Source organism: Rhinopithecus roxellana, chromosome 4, assembly GCF_007565055.1.
Source record: "Rhinopithecus roxellana isolate Shanxi Qingling chromosome 4, ASM756505v1, whole genome shotgun sequence".
Taxonomy (NCBI): Eukaryota; Metazoa; Chordata; class Mammalia; order Primates; family Cercopithecidae; genus Rhinopithecus; species Rhinopithecus roxellana.
In genome coordinates this window covers 129,026,143-129,043,501 of record NC_044552.1, presented here as the reverse complement: position 1 = coordinate 129,043,501, position 17,359 = coordinate 129,026,143, and the positions used below count along the sequence as shown (strand labels likewise).

The 17,359-nt window shown below is 40.9% G+C and overlaps 2 protein-coding genes across 2 annotated transcripts in view; both read right to left on the bottom strand.

The window, feature by feature from the left end:
• KIAA0408 (KIAA0408 ortholog) overlaps window positions 1–11,992 on the bottom strand; it is a 32,882-nt gene extending 20,890 nt beyond the window's left edge. Inside the window, exon 1 of the mRNA XM_030929367.1 lies at window positions 11,681–11,992. The gene's annotated coding sequence lies outside the window, so the exon portion shown is untranslated. The remainder of the gene's footprint in view (window positions 1–11,680) is intronic.
• The window catches only part of SOGA3 (SOGA family member 3), a 50,524-nt gene continuing 44,845 nt past the window's right edge, over window positions 11,681–17,359 (bottom strand). Inside the window, exons 6-7 of the mRNA XM_010358363.2 lie at window positions 13,911–15,086; window positions 11,681–11,992 (exon numbers count right to left, since the gene is read on the bottom strand). Of these exons, the coding sequence (XP_010356665.1) occupies window positions 11,882–11,992; window positions 13,911–15,086 (1,287 nt within the window). The 3' untranslated portion in view covers window positions 11,681–11,881. The remainder of the gene's footprint in view (window positions 11,993–13,910; window positions 15,087–17,359) is intronic.

Genomic DNA, 17,359 nt, shown 5'->3' with positions numbered 1-17,359 from the left:
AAGACACAATCAAAAACATTTTGAAAAGGGTAAAAGAGAAATAATGCGTGCATAAATGTCACTAGCAGGTGTTTCCAGACTTACAGAATTTTAGAGTCAGAAAGAACTTCTGAAATCATCTAGCTAACCTTCTCATTTTACAGTTGAGGGAAGAGGCCCTGAGGGTTACTCATCTGCTCAAGGTCACAAAGCCACTTACTGGCCATTCCAAGAATAGAATCCCGGTCTCTTCATTCCTGGTGGAGAGCCTTGAAGTTCAAAATTCCAAGAAGTGCAAGGGAAGAAAATTGAAATAAGAATGCTGGATATGAGAGGAGACTGAGAAGTTGACTTCTGGCTTTGGCAAATTTTAAATTCAGTTTTCTTCTATGTCCAAATGAGAGAGATGATACTCTGTCTTCCAAGTATGACATAAGAATCCCATAGCTGAGTATTTATTTATTTTTGAGATGGAGTCTCGCTCTGACGTCCAGGCTGGAGTGCAGTGACGCGATCTCGGCTCACTGCAACCTCCGCCTCCCAGGTTCAAGTGATCCTTCTGCCTCAGCCTCCTGAGTAACTGGAACTACAGGAGCACGCCACCATGCCCAGCTAATTTTTGTATTTTTAGCAGAAACAGGGTGTCACCATATTGGCCAATCTGGTCTTGAACTCCTGACCTCATGATCCGCCCGCCTCAGCGTCCCAAAGTGCTGGGATTACAGGCGTGAGCCACTGTGCCTGGCCAGCTGAGTATTTATTACTATCTGAAGAGGCTTGTGTCCTTAGCTAATTGTAAACACTGGGTCAAAATAAAAAGGCAAATGGATTTTATCTTAGCAGTTAAAAAGATCTGAAGACAAACACAGCAACATGGCCTTAAGCATGCCAGTACATATTTAATCTATAGTTTCGTTTGCAGAATGATCCTGAAGTATTACAAAGCAGTTACTCATTTGTTCTCTTTATGCTGTGACAACCTGGTTGTTATGAGACTGGAGAGCTTCTGATTTCTTGCTTACATCATTTTTCCATTGCTGATTCTTTTACCCTTTAAACATATTTAACAATAAAAGGGGTACTGTGTTTCTATTTTCATTAGAAAGAAGATAGAAAAGATTTAAAAAACTAAACTTGTTATTTTTTGTTTGTTTTAGTTTTGTTTTTGAGATGGTCTTGTTCTGTTACCCAGGCTGGAGTGTAGTGGTGTGATCATGGCTCACTACAACCTCAATTCCAGGGCTCAAGCAATCTTCCAGCTTCAGACTCCTGAATAGGGGACCACAGGCACTTGCCACCATGCCCAGCTAATTTTTTGATTTTTTTTTTTTTTTTTTTTTTTTTTTTTTTTTTTTTTTTTTTTTTAGATAAGGTCTTGTTATGTTGCCCAGGCTGGTCTTGAACTTCTGAGCTCAAATGATCCTCCCTCCTTGGCCTCCCAAAGTGCTGAGATTATAGGCCTGAAACACTATGCCCAGCCTAAACTCATTCTTGTGCATGTTAAAGTTCAAAGGCTACTATAAGGGATGTAGTTTAAGTAATTCTTTCTTGAATAATGTCTTCCTCTTGCAATTTTGAAATTACTTTAAGATCATGAGATCTCAGTTGTTTAGCAGAACTCTTGAATCTCAAATTATCTTCAATTCCTAAGGTCTTGGGTACTTTAACATTCCATTTAACAAATATTTGTGAATACCAATTCTATGCCTGGTTAGACCAAGAGGACTCAAAGAAGAGTAAGAAGTCCTTGTCTTCAACAGGTCTGGTCAGCTCTGAAGATTCCCTGAAATGTGACATGTAGCGTGACTGTTTACATTCTGAGTAGCCCACTACACTGGTATAGATTCACAAATTTGGAGAGTCTCTCCTAGGAGTACCCACAGCATTCCACCAAGGAGATCACAGTTTAGTGCTACTCTCACGCAGCCCTAGCTGCACACGATAATCACACAGAGAATGAAAAAGAAAAATAGCCATGCTGGAACTCTCCCCAGACTTCTGACTCAGACCATCCAGTGGTGAGGTCCTGGCTTCAGACTTTTGATAAAGTTCCACAGCTGATTCTGTCAAATTTGGTCCTGTGTTATTTGAGTTCTAGAATGGCAATTTCAACTGTGTGTTAATAAATATAATTTTGATCCTCCTAAAGTACTGTTTTGGGATATAAAATTATGAGGATAACACACCGAATATTTACTATCCATAGAAGTTCCATGTTTGGACTATTACTTGCCAGCTAATGCACTATTTTTCCAGTGGGGGATGTTTATCCTTAGAATCATGGGACACTGGCTTTCTCTTCTATTCTGAAGGCTGCACGTCAATAGGTTTTTTAGCCAAGCACATCCATCATGGGGCTTATGCACAGGCATTTCCAGATGACAGAAATACTCAAAAGACACACGTTTGAATGATCTGTTCTTTTCAAGTCGTGGTCCAAATTCTGAACCAAACAGTAACATATTTGAGAAATGTGGGCTATTTTAGAAACAGAGCTTGCTCACATTTTTCAAATTTGCTTTTAGCATCTCATTGTATTATTTACAGATTCTTGACTTGGAGGATACTGATAATGAGAATAGAATCAAAATAATAAAAAGGACTGTTCGAGGGCTACCTTTTCTTTAGTGACCAGAAGAGTCCTGGGAATGTTTGTCCACCACAAGAGGGCCACCCTGAGCCACTTCTCTCTGCTGCGCTGTTTCAGCAGTAATGCACGGCTCAGGCTTGGTGAATGTAATTTGAAGGACAGAGGAACTAATCCATATCCCCCCAGGGAGTAACTAATCCACCTATATCTTCTACAAGAAATGTTAGATTTATCACTACCAGGTGACAGCATTCTATTTCCAATAATTGCCTAGTAAAATACCACTGATGAAATAATTATTGGCTAGTCACACTTCGGCACAGAAAAGGAGAAGAGGTAGCACATACTAAGGACTAGAAGGAATAAATCAATATGCGTAGGCTTTGATTAGAGGTCGGGAAAGTCATCTGTTTCATTCACAGGGCATGGAGTGGGGAAAGAGGTGGAAGATCTGAATGGGGAACAGCATGAGTGGGTGTTAGATTTTGAGCACTTGGAGTTGAGGTCAAAAGAAATGTGGCATCATGACATGAGAGGGATACGGTAAAGGATTTGGAGGTAAAATTACAGAAAGGAAGGCCTAAATTCACACTTCGGTGTAGCCCCCAGGCCCACTCTAATCAGATGACTTCTGCAGAACCAGCCAGACCCATTTTCCATGGCCAAGGTCCCTCAGTAAGTCCATATTAGCCTATAAGCACAATACCTTGATGGGTAATTTGTCCATGAACATCTCAAAAATTCATAAAGGAAAAGGGTTTAGGAAAAGAGAGTCGCAAAATGGTGATATCATGCAGGGCAAAAGCTATTCAAATGCAGGAAGGAAGCAGTAGGTATTTAGTACATCCCCAAAAGCAGCTGTGTCTGACCCTTCCACTGTATTCTGTTGTTGTTGACGCCATCAATATATATTGCAAAATAAGATTTCTGTAACCTCACTTTTTTTTTTTTTTTTTTTTTTGAGACGGAGTTTCGTTCTTGTCGCCCAGGCTGGAGTACAATGTCACGATCTCAGCTCACTGCAACCTCCACCTCCTGGGTTCAAGTGATTCTCCTGCCTCAGTCACCCAAGTAGCTGGGATTACAGGCGTCCGCCACCATGTCCAGCTAATTTCTGTATTTTTAGTAGAGACAGGGTTTTGCCATGTTGGCCAGACTGGTCTCGAACTCCCAACGTCAGGTAATCCACCCAACTTGGCCTCTCGAAGTGCTGGGATTACAGATGTGAGCCACTGTGCCTGGCCAACCTCACCCTTTTTTATCCAACTCTTTTCAATCCCTGCTACTATTTTGAATCCAGTCACTTTCTACAAATATCAGGTATCTTCAAACTAATAGCTGCATCTGAATCAAGTACATTCCCTCTGAAGTAAGGAGGCTGAACAGAGGCTTCGGTTTCCCCTCTTGGACAGTTTTTCCACATCAAGATGAAGTCCAAGGCCAGGCAGTCCTCATTTTCCTTTACTACCTCAACTAGCTTCACTGTGGCTTTTTCCACTAGATGTAATCTAAGCTTGTTCACAAATGCTAAGGCCCTTTATGCAGTGGCCCGACAGCCTCAGCAGGTACACATTTCCTTTCAGGCAAAGGCTCAGAAGATACACATTTCCTTTCCTGCTTGTATTCCCAGGAGTCACCTAATGCCCAGAAAAAAATTAATTTCAGTACCTTGTCATGTTGAAACCCAGTTATAAATGACTGATCTAGGCCAATATACAGGATGTTCTATTTAAGAAGTCTCACTCTATTTTGTCTGTTCAGGAGTCAGAGATACAAAAGGAATAACAAAGAATGTGAAAAAAACTGTTTATAAGAAAGAAGGAAGGGAGTTATAAACTACGAACTAAACTGAACGTTCTGACTTTAAGAAATAAGAGTATGTAAGTCATTTCTTTAAAAAAGCTCTAAATTACCTTCCCTTACTAAATCACTTGAGGCAAGTAAGTAAACTGATGAGTTGCTCTCTGCCCCTCATACTCTTAATATTTGAATGCACAGGTTAAGGCAGGTACTTTTGACATAAACTTAAAGAGCTGGCTTTAAAGGTACATCATGTTGGCAACCTCAAAAAGAAGTGATGCCGTTTCCCAGCCTTCAATAATCACTTATGCATCATGCTTGTTAACACAAGCAGCTCAACTAAAAACATTCAGAAGAGACTACAGAAAATAAACGCATAAAGCACACTTTTTCAGAGTCAACAATTTCCACAGTTCCATATCTGGAGTATGCATGATATTATAACTCTTCAAACAGTCAAGATATTGCACCACTCATGAATACCTCAGGGTGGTTTGCCATTTTCTTTTTTTTATTTTTATTTTTTGAGACGGAGTCTCGCACTGTCGCCCAGGCTGGAGTGCAGTGGCACAATCTCGGCTCACTGCAAGCTCCGCCTCCCGGGTTCATGCCATTCTCCTGCCTCAGTCTCCCAAGTAGCTGGGACTACAGGAGCTGCTACACCCGGCTAATTTTTCGTATTTTTAGTAGAGATGGGGTTTCACCGTGTTAGCCAGGATGGTATCGATCTCCTGACCTCATGATCTACTCTCCCTGGCCTCCCAAAGTGCTGGGATTACAAGCGTGAGCCACCGCGCCTGGCCTGCAATTTTCTTAAGTGAGTTGGTGTTCTAAACTTTTCTGAAAAGTTCTAGTTTTTAAATTAGTGTAATGCTCTACACTGTCACTGTTTATTTAATGCTTATTTTCCTAAAAAACAAAAGTCACTTAAAATCATTTTTAAAATATATCTAAAACTTTACTGATAATTTAAATAAAAATCATCAAAACAAAGGCAAGTTTTTATTATCTGAGTTTAATATATGCTAAATAGGAATTTGGATTCAAAAACATTGAAAAACACCAAATATGCAAGTCAATAAAATTTTATGAACATTTTTGTAAAGGCTGCATAACTGCTAACAACCACTGATTATGTATTATCTTAAACTAAATGTTTGCAATTTTATCTTCAGATGTTGGGTTTTGTTGGTACCTTATTTTAAAAAATAGCTACAGAAAAATACGTTCAACTCTGAACTAAAAAAGTTTTATAATGGTAACAGTGAAATTGAATAATCAGGAAATGTCAATAGACTTAAGTTTATTAATCATAAATATGTGGGATATAAAAAGATCAGATGGGGCTCTTTAGGACAACATGGCCTGGCTTAACAGTGAGCAGTGCAAGGTAGAGGTTTCTGAGGTTTCTCTTTACATCTAAAAACTGTTATATTTGCTGCTCTTATTTTTTGATCAAGTGGTTTATAACAGTACTCTACTCAAAAGCTTCCCCAGAAATATTTAAAATACTACCCACAACTTCACTAGGACAGACACAGGCTAGAACTGCCAGTGAGTACAGAAAATACACCTTTAAGCAGGGAAGACATGGATGAAAATGTATTTAAGTTACATGGAAAGGACCTTCAGAGATTCTGTGATTTGCACACACTTTCAAAATGGCAAGCATGAAAAACAGCCACTACCACTTTCCCTTCTCTCAATTGATCAACACAAAAGTACAGTTTAGAAGCATTGAAGATATTCCCACATTTATTACTGTAACTACAAAGGTGTTCTGCCATCTCCAGGCCATGAAATATTCTATTTTATATGAGTTTTTATCTGAAATTCTACAAGTAGACTGCTGAGAATGTCAGGACCTACCCATGAAATGTGCTTCATCAAAATGTGAATGACATTACTTTACCTATCGAAAACCAGATCAAAATTAAAACCGCAGAAAGAAATCTATCTTTCATTAGACCTAATTGGTTTACAGCTAGGGTTTAAGCAGTTATGTCTTCATGCATACTATGTTTTAACTGTACCATATCCCAGTAGTTTAATAAATGGTCGACTTTTCTTACTTTCTGGTACTATTCTCCACCTTCTCTTCAATCTCTACATTCACTTATGGTGTCTGACACAAAGTATGACTCTGCTAGATGAACTGGATTGTAGTTCTATCAGAATGCAGTTACAAACACTGCATGAATATTTGGAATTAAGGCTGAGCTACCAAATTGACAGTCCAAATGTCATTGGCAGCTAATTAAATAAGCATATCCCATTCTACCACACAAAGTAAAGTTGAAGATTAGAGAATACAGGCCAAAACACATTCCAGGCTCAGGACTGAATTTTCCTTTGTTTTATGAGTTTAGTTACTTATGCTTAAAAATAGCCAACTGAATTCCTTTTTTCTTAGATCTAGGCCAAATTAACAAGAAGACACTTCTTCCTATGGCCAAGAATGTGCATACAAGGGAATTTTCTAGAATAAGGCTTGCTCTGTTGAGTTTAGTTTGGTGTGATGTTTAAATAGCACAGCTTCAAAGGTCCAAACAAAAGACGACGCCTTGTCTTAATAATTGAGGGTCTTTTCTCTCTTGGTGAATCAAGAAGCGTGGTTGTTCCTCTTTCAGAAACAGCTTAATACAACAAAAATAATGCAAGCAACAGGATCAAAGGGGAAGACGCTGGGGATTCTCTTTCTGAGGTTTTGGGCACCATCTTTGTTAAATTATATTCCCAAGTTTATGTTCTATGCTTTAAGAGATAAGTGCATCCTGGATATTAGGTGCCCGCTGAACAGCTTTAAGTTACAGGGAAAAGACGGCAAGGAAAAAGGTCACTTCATGCCTACTGGCAATTTTCTGACCCCACCTTCCACCAACTGGTCCCCAGCATGTCCCTAAGACAGAGGCAGGTCTGAATGCCCTGACCCTGCAGCATTTCTCATTATACACCGCAGTGTGATGGATCTGTGTGTACACACAGGCACAACTGGGAACCTGGTGTATGCAGTGAGTGGGGCAGAGTGGAAAAGAGCCTCCCTGGAATTCAACTGTTCAGTAAAGTTGATTCACTAACTTCAGAGGAGCTGTTGGAATGATCCCATAGCCCCCAGAATCTGTGAGCAGTAATCAAGTCAGTCCTGCTTCAGCCTACTTTCCTCTTCCCAATATTTCACAGGAGTTTCACATATGGAGGATCTGGATGAGGTTCAAGAGTCTCATGAAATTCTATAAAATCACTGCCTGTATTAGTCTACTTTCACACTGTTATAAAGAGCTTCCCTGAGACTGGGTAATTAATAAAGGAAAGAGGTTTGACTCACAGTTCTGTATAGTTAGGGGGGCCTCAGGAAACTTGCAATCATGGTGGAAGGGGAAGCAGGCACTTTCTTCACAAGGCGGCAGTGGACAGGAGTGAAGGAGGAACTTCTAAACATTTATAAAACCATCAAATCTTGTGAGGACTCACTTGTTATCATGAGAACAGCATGGGGAAAACCACCCCCATGGTCCAATCACCTGCCTCCCTCTAGATGTGGAGATTACAGGTCCCTCCCTCAACCCATGGGGATTACAATTCAAGATGAGATTTGAGTGGGACACAGAGTCAAACCTTATCACTGTTTTAGGAATTCACAGGTAAGATTAATACCACTATTTCCAGAAGGGCAACATAAGGAACACGACCACAGTTCCTAAAATGAGATATATAGTTGAGGCTGGTGTTTTGGTTAGTCCAGACAGCTCTCCTTCCCTATTCAGGTCACAAGTTATCACTGAGGTGTTTGCACCACCCTTGCATATATTTATGGTGTCAGTCCACCTAAGAATGCCTAGGGATTTTATTGTAATAACATGTTACATCACTGTGGGATCATCTTGAGTCTTGAATTCAGTGTGCACACGTGCCTGTGTCTCTCAGTGAGTGTGTGACGCTGTGCCCACACATTATTCACCTTGGTTCTCTTTTCTGTTAGGTATTATTCCTATTTACCTTTAATTTTGTGTTTTTGAGAACTTGTATTAATGCAAGCCAAGTTTTCTGGCACCACCACCAGTGCAGAAATATAACTGCTTTATCACTGGAGGTGATATCCCTTCTGGCAAAGGCTATACAACTAAGTGGAAATGCTCTAGAGAGAATTCAGACATCCACTGAGCAGCTGAAACTTTAAAGTCTACTCAAACCTAGACAACTAATGATCCTATATCTTAGCATCACATAGTTTACTGTAAGCTTTGTTGGGGCTATATCGAACATGTATTTTAGACAATTCAAGTATCTAAAAGTAGTGGTTCTGGGGCATTTAAAAAAATACAGATGCCATCAAATGGGATCTAACTAAACTAAAGAGCTTCTGCACAGCAAAAGAAACTACCATCAGAGTGAACAGGCAACCTACAGAATGGGAGAAAATTTTTGCAATCTACTCATCTGACAAAGGGCTAATATCCAGAATCTACAAAGAACTCAAACAAATATACAAGAAAAAAACAAACAACCCCATCAAAAAGTGGGGAAAGGATATGAACAGACATTTCTCAAAAGAAGACATTCATACAGCCAACAGACACATGAAAAAATGCTCATCATCACTCGCCATCAGAGAAATGCAAATCAAAACCACAATGAGATACCATCTCACACCAGTTAGAATGGCAATCATTAAAAAATCAGGAAACAACAGTTGTTGGAGAGGATGTGGAGAAATAGGAACACTTTTACACTGTTGGTGGGATTGTAAACTAGTTCAACCATTATGGAAAACAGTATGGCAATTCCTCAAGGATCTAGAACTAGATGTACCATATGACCCAGCCATCCCACTACTGGGTATATACCCAAAGGATTATAAATTATTCTACTACAAAGACACATGCACACGTATGTTTATTGCAGCACTATTCACAATAGCAAAGACTTGGAATCAACCCAAATATCCATCTGTGACAGACTGGATTAAGAAAATGTGGCACATATACACCATGGAATACTATGCAGCCATAAAAAAGGATGAGTATGCGTCCTTTGTAGGGACATGGATGCAGCTGGAAACCATCATTCTTAGCAAACTATCACAAGAAGAGAAAACCAAACACCGCATGTTCTCACTCATAGGTGGGAACTGAACAATGAGATCACTTGAACTCGGGAAGGGGAGCATCACACACCGGGGCCTATCATGGGGAGAGGGGAGGGGGGAGGGATGGCATTGGGGAGTTATACATGATATAAATGATGAATTGATGGGTGCTGATGAGTTGATGGGTGCAGCACACCAACATGGCACAAATATACATATGTAACAAACCTGCACATTATGCACATGTACCCTAGAACTTAAAGTATAATAAAAAAAAAAAAATACAGATGCCTAGGTCCGTACATTTTATTTCAATTAGTATGGATTATGTCCCCAATTAAAAACTTCCCAGAAATTCTGATGTGCAGCTAGCATTGAGAACTACGATCTAGTTATTTCATTTTTGATTAATCTCATGATAAAACTAAAATCTAAAGCCAGTTTCTTAAAGTCACACATGGTAGTGAATATGCATGATGCTTCTGAAGTGAATGAGTGCATACCACATCACATTTATCTGCAAAGATAACATCAGCAGTTTGGACAAGACAATTCTTTGTGATGTGGGATTTCAGGGACCTTGAAGTTTTGATCCCTTCCTCCTAAATGCCAGCAAACTTCCCAGTCATTGCAATAACTTGCAACACTCCACACACTTCCAAATGCTCTGTAGGTGGCTGAGAGCCTTTTAACAGGTGTAACTGGCTCCAAAGACAATACATATTTCAGCTAAATTTCAGCTCTCAAACATTTACTTTCAGTTCCTGAAATGGTGGCCTGGAAACTTATCACGGATCTAACAGACAAACTTTAGGTTTTAAAGTGTTTGTTATCCCTGAGATGAAAAATTTTAAAAAGTAAACACCTGAATTATATATAATTGATTAAACATGGTATTTATCTCATTTCATTCATTTTTGTAATGAAGTTTTACCTAGCTCTCTGAATCGCTAAAATGAAAAGCCAGAAGTGCATACTGACAGATTCCGTTCGTTAACCACTCCTCACTCCAAGTCTCTCCTCCCCCTATCAAAAAACAAACAGAACCAAAAACCAAAACCAAACAAACCCTGTAGAGAGTAAGAGCAGTTATTCTAAACTAAAGTTTTAGATTATTGTGAAGGTTTTTTGTTTGTTTGTTTGTTTAATTAATACTCAAATGGATGTGTGGGAGGATGTGACGATAAATCAGAGTCCCTTTAAATTCCTGGAGATTCCAAGGGCCATTACCAATAGCAACTTTTAGAACAAAGTTTTTCCACATATTCTTTTTGCAGACATGCAAGATACTTCACTTTCCACAGATTTTCATATCCATCAACCCAACCTGTGAGTATTTACAAGTATGTGACTTCAACAAGTGCGGAGATTGCTGACTCTTGGGTGGTACTGGATAAACCATCAATGAGATGGACAGAATAGGTCTTGTGGGTAGACGGAGTCTATCCAGGCCACTTTAGGTATGAGGAGAAAGGGGGATGCTCAGGTTTACTGAAGTTAGTTTATATCTTGAGAGCAACTCCCGCCAGAACTATGTTACCAGTCTTGGATTGTGGTCTAATGAATTCGAGAAAATGACCATATTTTAATGAAATTCTAGAGAATGACTGTATTTTTTCCCTATTCAAAACAATTCACATATCATATTTATAGAGCATTTCCTGCTTTGGAGGCATTCTATTATGGAGGATAGGACTCCAAGTATCCAAATTGAACTCCAAGTTCAATTAGCAATACATGACTTCAAGTATAAAAAGTAAAAGCAGGAATGGCAGGTTTGGTGGGAATCTGGTCAAACAGAGTAGGATGGGGATAACTGTTTCCTAAATGAACTAAGACCTAATCCAATCTCATGCTTCCAAACATATCTCTGTAGACAAAACACATTGGCATTACAACACATTACTTAGCTTCCATGAGGGTCACATTTATTTCCTGTATTTTTTTTCAGGTATTTATTGGATGTCAAAATTATCTTGCTAGTTTGATGTAACCTGGCAAAGGTACTTTACAAATGTATGTAGTTTTTGGAAATGTGACCAAATTGTGAATGTTCGTCCAGCTTTTGAATAATAATAGTGAGCTACTGAGAAATAATTACGAGACATGTAGTCCATTTTTATATTCAATATGCCAATTATTTATCAAGAGGAGACAAACAGGATGAAAAAAAGCAGCAAAATTAAAACAATTCATACAGAAAAATGTCACACTTACTTTCTTACCTGAAATATTTTAGTGCTTGGGCTTCTTATTGAATTTGGTCGTGGTAAGATGAGTTGTGTCTTTTTAAAGAAATAAGCAGTCTTCAGTGTTTTTATAGCATTGGTTACTACAGAAATTATACTTCTTTTACTTCTTGTCTTGAAGGGTGAACAAAATAAACAAACTGAAAATACTACAATGAATGGTAGATGATGAAAAATTTACAGTACAAAAAACAGTGTAAAAAGGAAGACAAGTTTAAATATTGTTGTGTAAGAAAGTGATGAAAATAATACAAGAATGAGAATAAGTAAAATGATAGGCTGGAACATCTGGGAAGGTAAATGCAAAGACAAGAGAAGAGTTAATTAATAATAATCTTTAAAACTTAAATTCACATCAACTAATTTAAGCATTCGTTCAACTTAAGATACAAAAGAACCCCCACCCTCCCTTAAGCCTATATCTGTAAAATCTGAAAGCCTAATTTTATACACAGCACTTTCTCTCACTCTAATTTCTATTATTTTCCCTGAGGGTATAACTGAATACATATCAAAATTCAACAAGTTTTATCATAAAACGGTATTTTTCATAGCAAAGCGGAGCAACATGCAAGATAAATAAGCGATAGGGTTGCAATTTTTCTAGCTGTACCAACAGGCAGTTAATCTAAAATCATGCTTCTGTACATAAACTGGCTTTTAAATGTCTTGCGTGTCTTAAAAGCCATGCATGCTGTTGTACTTCCGTGGATTCTCCAATGGATACAGGACACCAGGCTTGCCAGAGGAAACAGCATTGCCTGTTTTGTTTCATAAATTATCTTTCATGTGGTTAATTCTGATAAAATGCATTGGTCTTTAAATGGCCACCATACCTGGCCAAAGCAGCTCAGTCCAATTCATCCGGTGTGCCTCTACAAATCAGGATGGAGGAAAAATGCTGGTTTTCCCTGTTCTGGAATAGTTATTACTATTTCTCTGAAGTAGTGTTGCCTTCAAGCTACCGTATAGACTCCTTCCCCAGTACTGAGATTCTCCACTATACAACTGAGAGTGATTTTTCTCTGGAAATAATGATCATGTTATTTAAACTTATGGTAAAAAAAAAAAAAAAAGTGGCTTTCATTTGCTCCTTTCCAGGGGCTGCAGACACAAAATCATGTCCTTTTACCACTGGTTTCTACATTTACCAATAGTTATCCATCAGTTCTGTTTTATTTAATTAAATTATTATTATTATTTTTTTATTGAGACAGAGTCTCCCTCTCTCACCGAGGCTAGAGTGCAGTGGTGCAATCTTGGCTCACTGCAACCTCCCTCTCCCGGGTTCAAGCGATTCTCCCGCTTCAGCCTTCCGAGTAGCTGGGATTACAGGAGTGCGCCACCACACCAGGCTAACTTTTATATTTTTAGTATACACGGGGTTTCACCATGTTGGCCAGGCTGGTCTCCAACTTCTGACCTCCCGCCCTCCTCAGACTCTGGGATTACAGGCATGAGCCACAGTGACCGGCCATCAATTCTGTTTTAGCTTTTTTCTTTCTTTTGAGACAAGGTTTCACTCTAGCCCAGGCTGGAGTGCAGTAGTGCAATCACCACTCACTGCAGTCTCCATCTGCCTGGGCTCAGGAGATCCTCCCACTTCAGCCTCCGGAGTAGCTTGGATTACAGGTGCATGCCACCACACCCGTCTAATTTTTCGTGTTTTGGAGAGACGAATCTCGCCTTGCTGACCAGGCTGGACTCAAACTCCTGAGCTCAAGCGATCCGCCCTCCTCGGTCTACCAGTCTAGTCATTTTTTTAAAATCCTAAACTCAATATGGATCTTGACTCGAAAACCACAAATCAGCAGCTAAATATTCCTATTCAGGACCATCTTGCAGTTCATCTGCTAGCAGAGTAACAGAAAAATATTGACCTTCTAAAATAATAATGTGCCTCAAAATCTCAAAATCCTTTACTGTTTCCACAAAAATTGAGGGTAATGAATGGTGTTAAGTTTTCCTTTTAAACAAAACACAGGAAGAAATGATGACTACATGATGGACTCACAAAAACCTCAGCCCTGCAGTACAGTGTGGAAGAACGGGTGGACCGGCGGGGGGTTTCAGGCCCCAGTGCGGCCCTGAGCCGGGGCTTCCCTCAAGCGGGGCGCGGCAGTCCGGGCGCCGAGACGCCCCCCTGGGACGCGGCTCCGCGGGCCAGCCTGGCCACCGCCGTGGCTCGCAATAGGCAGAACTGTACCTGACTCACGGAAATGGGCTCCTCGGCGCCGCGGTCGTCCGCAGACTTGGGCACCTCGAGACGGTCAATGAAGGTCTGCAGCTCCTTGCGGAAGGCCTTCATCTGCGCGTTGATACGGTAGAGCAGCTCGTGCTCGCGGATGCGGCTGCCGTCGTCCTCCTCGTCCATGAGTCCGAACAGGTCCCCGTTGGCCACGTAGATGCGCGCCTCGGTGATGATGGTGCTCGTGTCGGCGATGAGCCGGTCGATGGTCTTGCCCAGGCGCTCGGCCTCCGACCGGATGTCCTTCATCTGCTGCCGATCGGAGAAGCTCTTGGGCCAGGGCCCGGGCGCCGGGTAGAAGGAGCGCGTGGGCGTGAGGCAGCGGATGTTGCGCACCTCCTCCGAGTCGCTCTCGCCACCGATGGGCCCTTCGCGCTTGCGGTGCGGCGGCCGCGAGTCGTCGTCGCTCTCCTTCTTGCCCGCGTCGCTCTCGGCGTCGCTGTCGCGGGGGCTACCGCGGATGCCCAGGTGCGAGGCCAGGTCGTAGCGCTGCATGTTGGACATAAGCACGCGATTCTCGTACTGCAGCTGCATGACCTTGCCGCTGAGCTCGTTGATCTGCAGGCGCGCTGCCTTCAGCTCCTCCTGCAGGGCCTCCGTCTTCGCGTTGTCGTGGTGCCGCGCGCTGTCGTGACCGCCGGACTTGTACTTGTACTTGTTGAGCTCCGCAGTGATGCGCTTGTTCTGCTCCTCCAGGTCGGCCACGTTCCTCCGCAGCAGCTCCGTCTCGTCTTCCACCAGCTGCAGGTGCTGCCGCAGCTCCGACAGGGATTCGCTCTGCTCCCTCATGAGCGGGTTGGCGGAGCCGTTGAAATCATCACCCCTAAGGTCGTCCAGTTCCGCCTTTAGGCCTCTGTTCTCCACCTCCAGTTCGACGATTTTCCTGCCCAGGATGTTGGCTTCTTCCTCCACCAGCCTTAGCCGTAGCTTGAGCTCGGCCTCCCTGGTGCTGGGAGGGCCTCCAGCTTCTCCTTTGGGCAAAGGACTGTCCAGATCCCCGTAAAAGGATCTGTACTTCTGAAGCTCGTGTTCAAATCTGTCCTTTTCTTTATCAATCTTGGCCATTTTCTTTCTCATCAAAGCGGCTTCTTCCTTAACGAACTGCAGCTGGCACTTCAGATCTTCATTGTCCTCCTCATTTGGGGGAAAAGAGGGACAAGGATAGGACATCATTTTTATGTAAATCAAGGAAACAACCAAAAGAGGACACCTGGAAAAATAATTTCTTTTTCTTGCAATACAGATTTAATGACAGAGAAACAGAAGCAGACACTGAGTATTTTCTTCAGATCACTTCAATTCTTTGGCAAATTAAAGATTAGAACAATGTTACATCCTGGAAGCAAAAAGGAAAAGGAATATGAAAAGAGACAAACTGTGGTTATCACTATTCAGAGATTATTATATGTTTTAACTGCATACAACTGTTTGGTGATCATTTCAGCAGTGTTTCTTTTTTTGTTGTTTCATTATTGCAGTAATAAATATAAAATCTGTTCAAGGAGCATGTGGTTCCTTTGCATTCGCTGCCACTTTTTTGTCACACTGAGCCAAGTGCTGAAAAGTGTTTTACAAATATGAACCTAATTTAATATTCAGAGTAAATTTAGGAGTAGGTATTAAAGTTCCTGATTTAAAGATGTTCAGTAACTCTTAGAAGGTTACACAGCTAATGAATAGCAAAGGACAAAGGTGAAATTTGAATCCAGTTCTGTCTGAAACTAATGCTCAGGCTCTTGATTTCTGTGTCACTTAGAATAATCTGTCCCCTGTTTTTATTCAAAGGATAATTGTTTTAGAGGCCTGTAAGTCAGGAAAGTTTGACACTGGAATGGTCCATCCAAGGAGAAACTGTTAGTTTTTCCATCGAGATCACATTTTAAATAGGATGTACTCCCATGAGTCTGAAATGGATAAAGCTGGTGCAGCCTGGCGAAAGGATAGTGGAACTATAGAAGTTCTTCTCACACATTCTTATGACAACCTCAGAGCCCAGTCATTAACTAAACTGAAAAGTACAAAAGGACTAGTGGAAATCTTTCTCTGAGGGATATTACCGAAGCATGTTATTATGTCTACGGGCATTTCTCCCAAGGACAATTTCTCAAAATTCTCTTTTAAGTATGTATATTGAGCCAATCATGTAACTTCTGTGAACTTTGGTTTCTTCATTTAAAAAATGAAAATAAAAATTCTTTCCTTACCTAGTACTTAGTCATCTGTGTTTGAGATGCATTCTGGTAAAAAAGGAGCAACCACTGGTGAGAAGGTGAGGAGAATAATGAGCTTCTGCCAGAGACGCTCAGTAAATACCAGACAGAGCCTTTGAGATGGAAGAGATGGAGAACAGGGCATAGATCTCCTGTCTTCCTATCTACTAATGGGAATATGAAGGGTTTGAGAGCTGCTGGGTGTGCAGAACCTGAACATTACATTCCATATAGTATTGAATCCTTATATCAGCCCTTCAAGATAGGTGATGCGATCTCCCCTTTACCGATGGGAGAGATTTATTAATATTGCAGTGCACAAGTTAATAAGTGACAGAGCACAGTCTATATTCTGGCTGAGTCCCAAACTCATATTCCTTCCACTGCACATGCTGCCTCTAGAAAAGAAGCATAATAGAAAAAAAAATAGAGCAATGTGGTAAAAGCAAAGAAATAAGATGCGTTGTCTTGTACACTTTCCTCTAGAAGAGGTTTAGAAGAAAGAAGAGAAGGACTACCAGGAGAGATGAGACAGCCTTAGTAGCATCCAGAGAGGAGGAGAAGAGGGTATGTCATGGAAAGCTTTGATGGAAGAACTCATTTCACAAGGGAAGAGAGAAGCTGCCTACAATATATTATACTATGTGCTGGGACCCTCCCACTAATTTAGTGAGGATGAGACCAAGGATATGTTACAATGTTTTGGATCACATCAGCAGAGGAATCAAAGATGACCCTGAATTTTTAAGTTGAGGGGGTCTCATTGGATTGTATGGCCAATAGCAAGGATAGAGAATGAACAAAGAGGAGCATTCCATTTAAATCACTTTTAAAATAGGATGTACTCCCATCAGTCTAAAATGGATAATGTTGGTTCTGCCTGCTGAAAGGATAGTGGAATGAAACTGACAGAAGTTCTTCTCATACATTCTCATGACATTCTCAGGACAACCTCAAAGCCCAGTCATTAACCAAATTGAAAAGTACAAAAGGAGAAATGGAAATGGTTTTGTGTGAAGAATATGGGTTTAAGGTTTTAAGAATGCTGTCTGTGAGGTGTTCTGGTGGAGTGACACGGGGTGGAAACATCCATCAACAGTCATGTAGAATGTCAGGCTCATGATTAGATTACTAAGATTACATCTTGGCACTTAGAGCTCAGGTCTAGAAGTGAGGACGTGTGGATGAGATGCATAG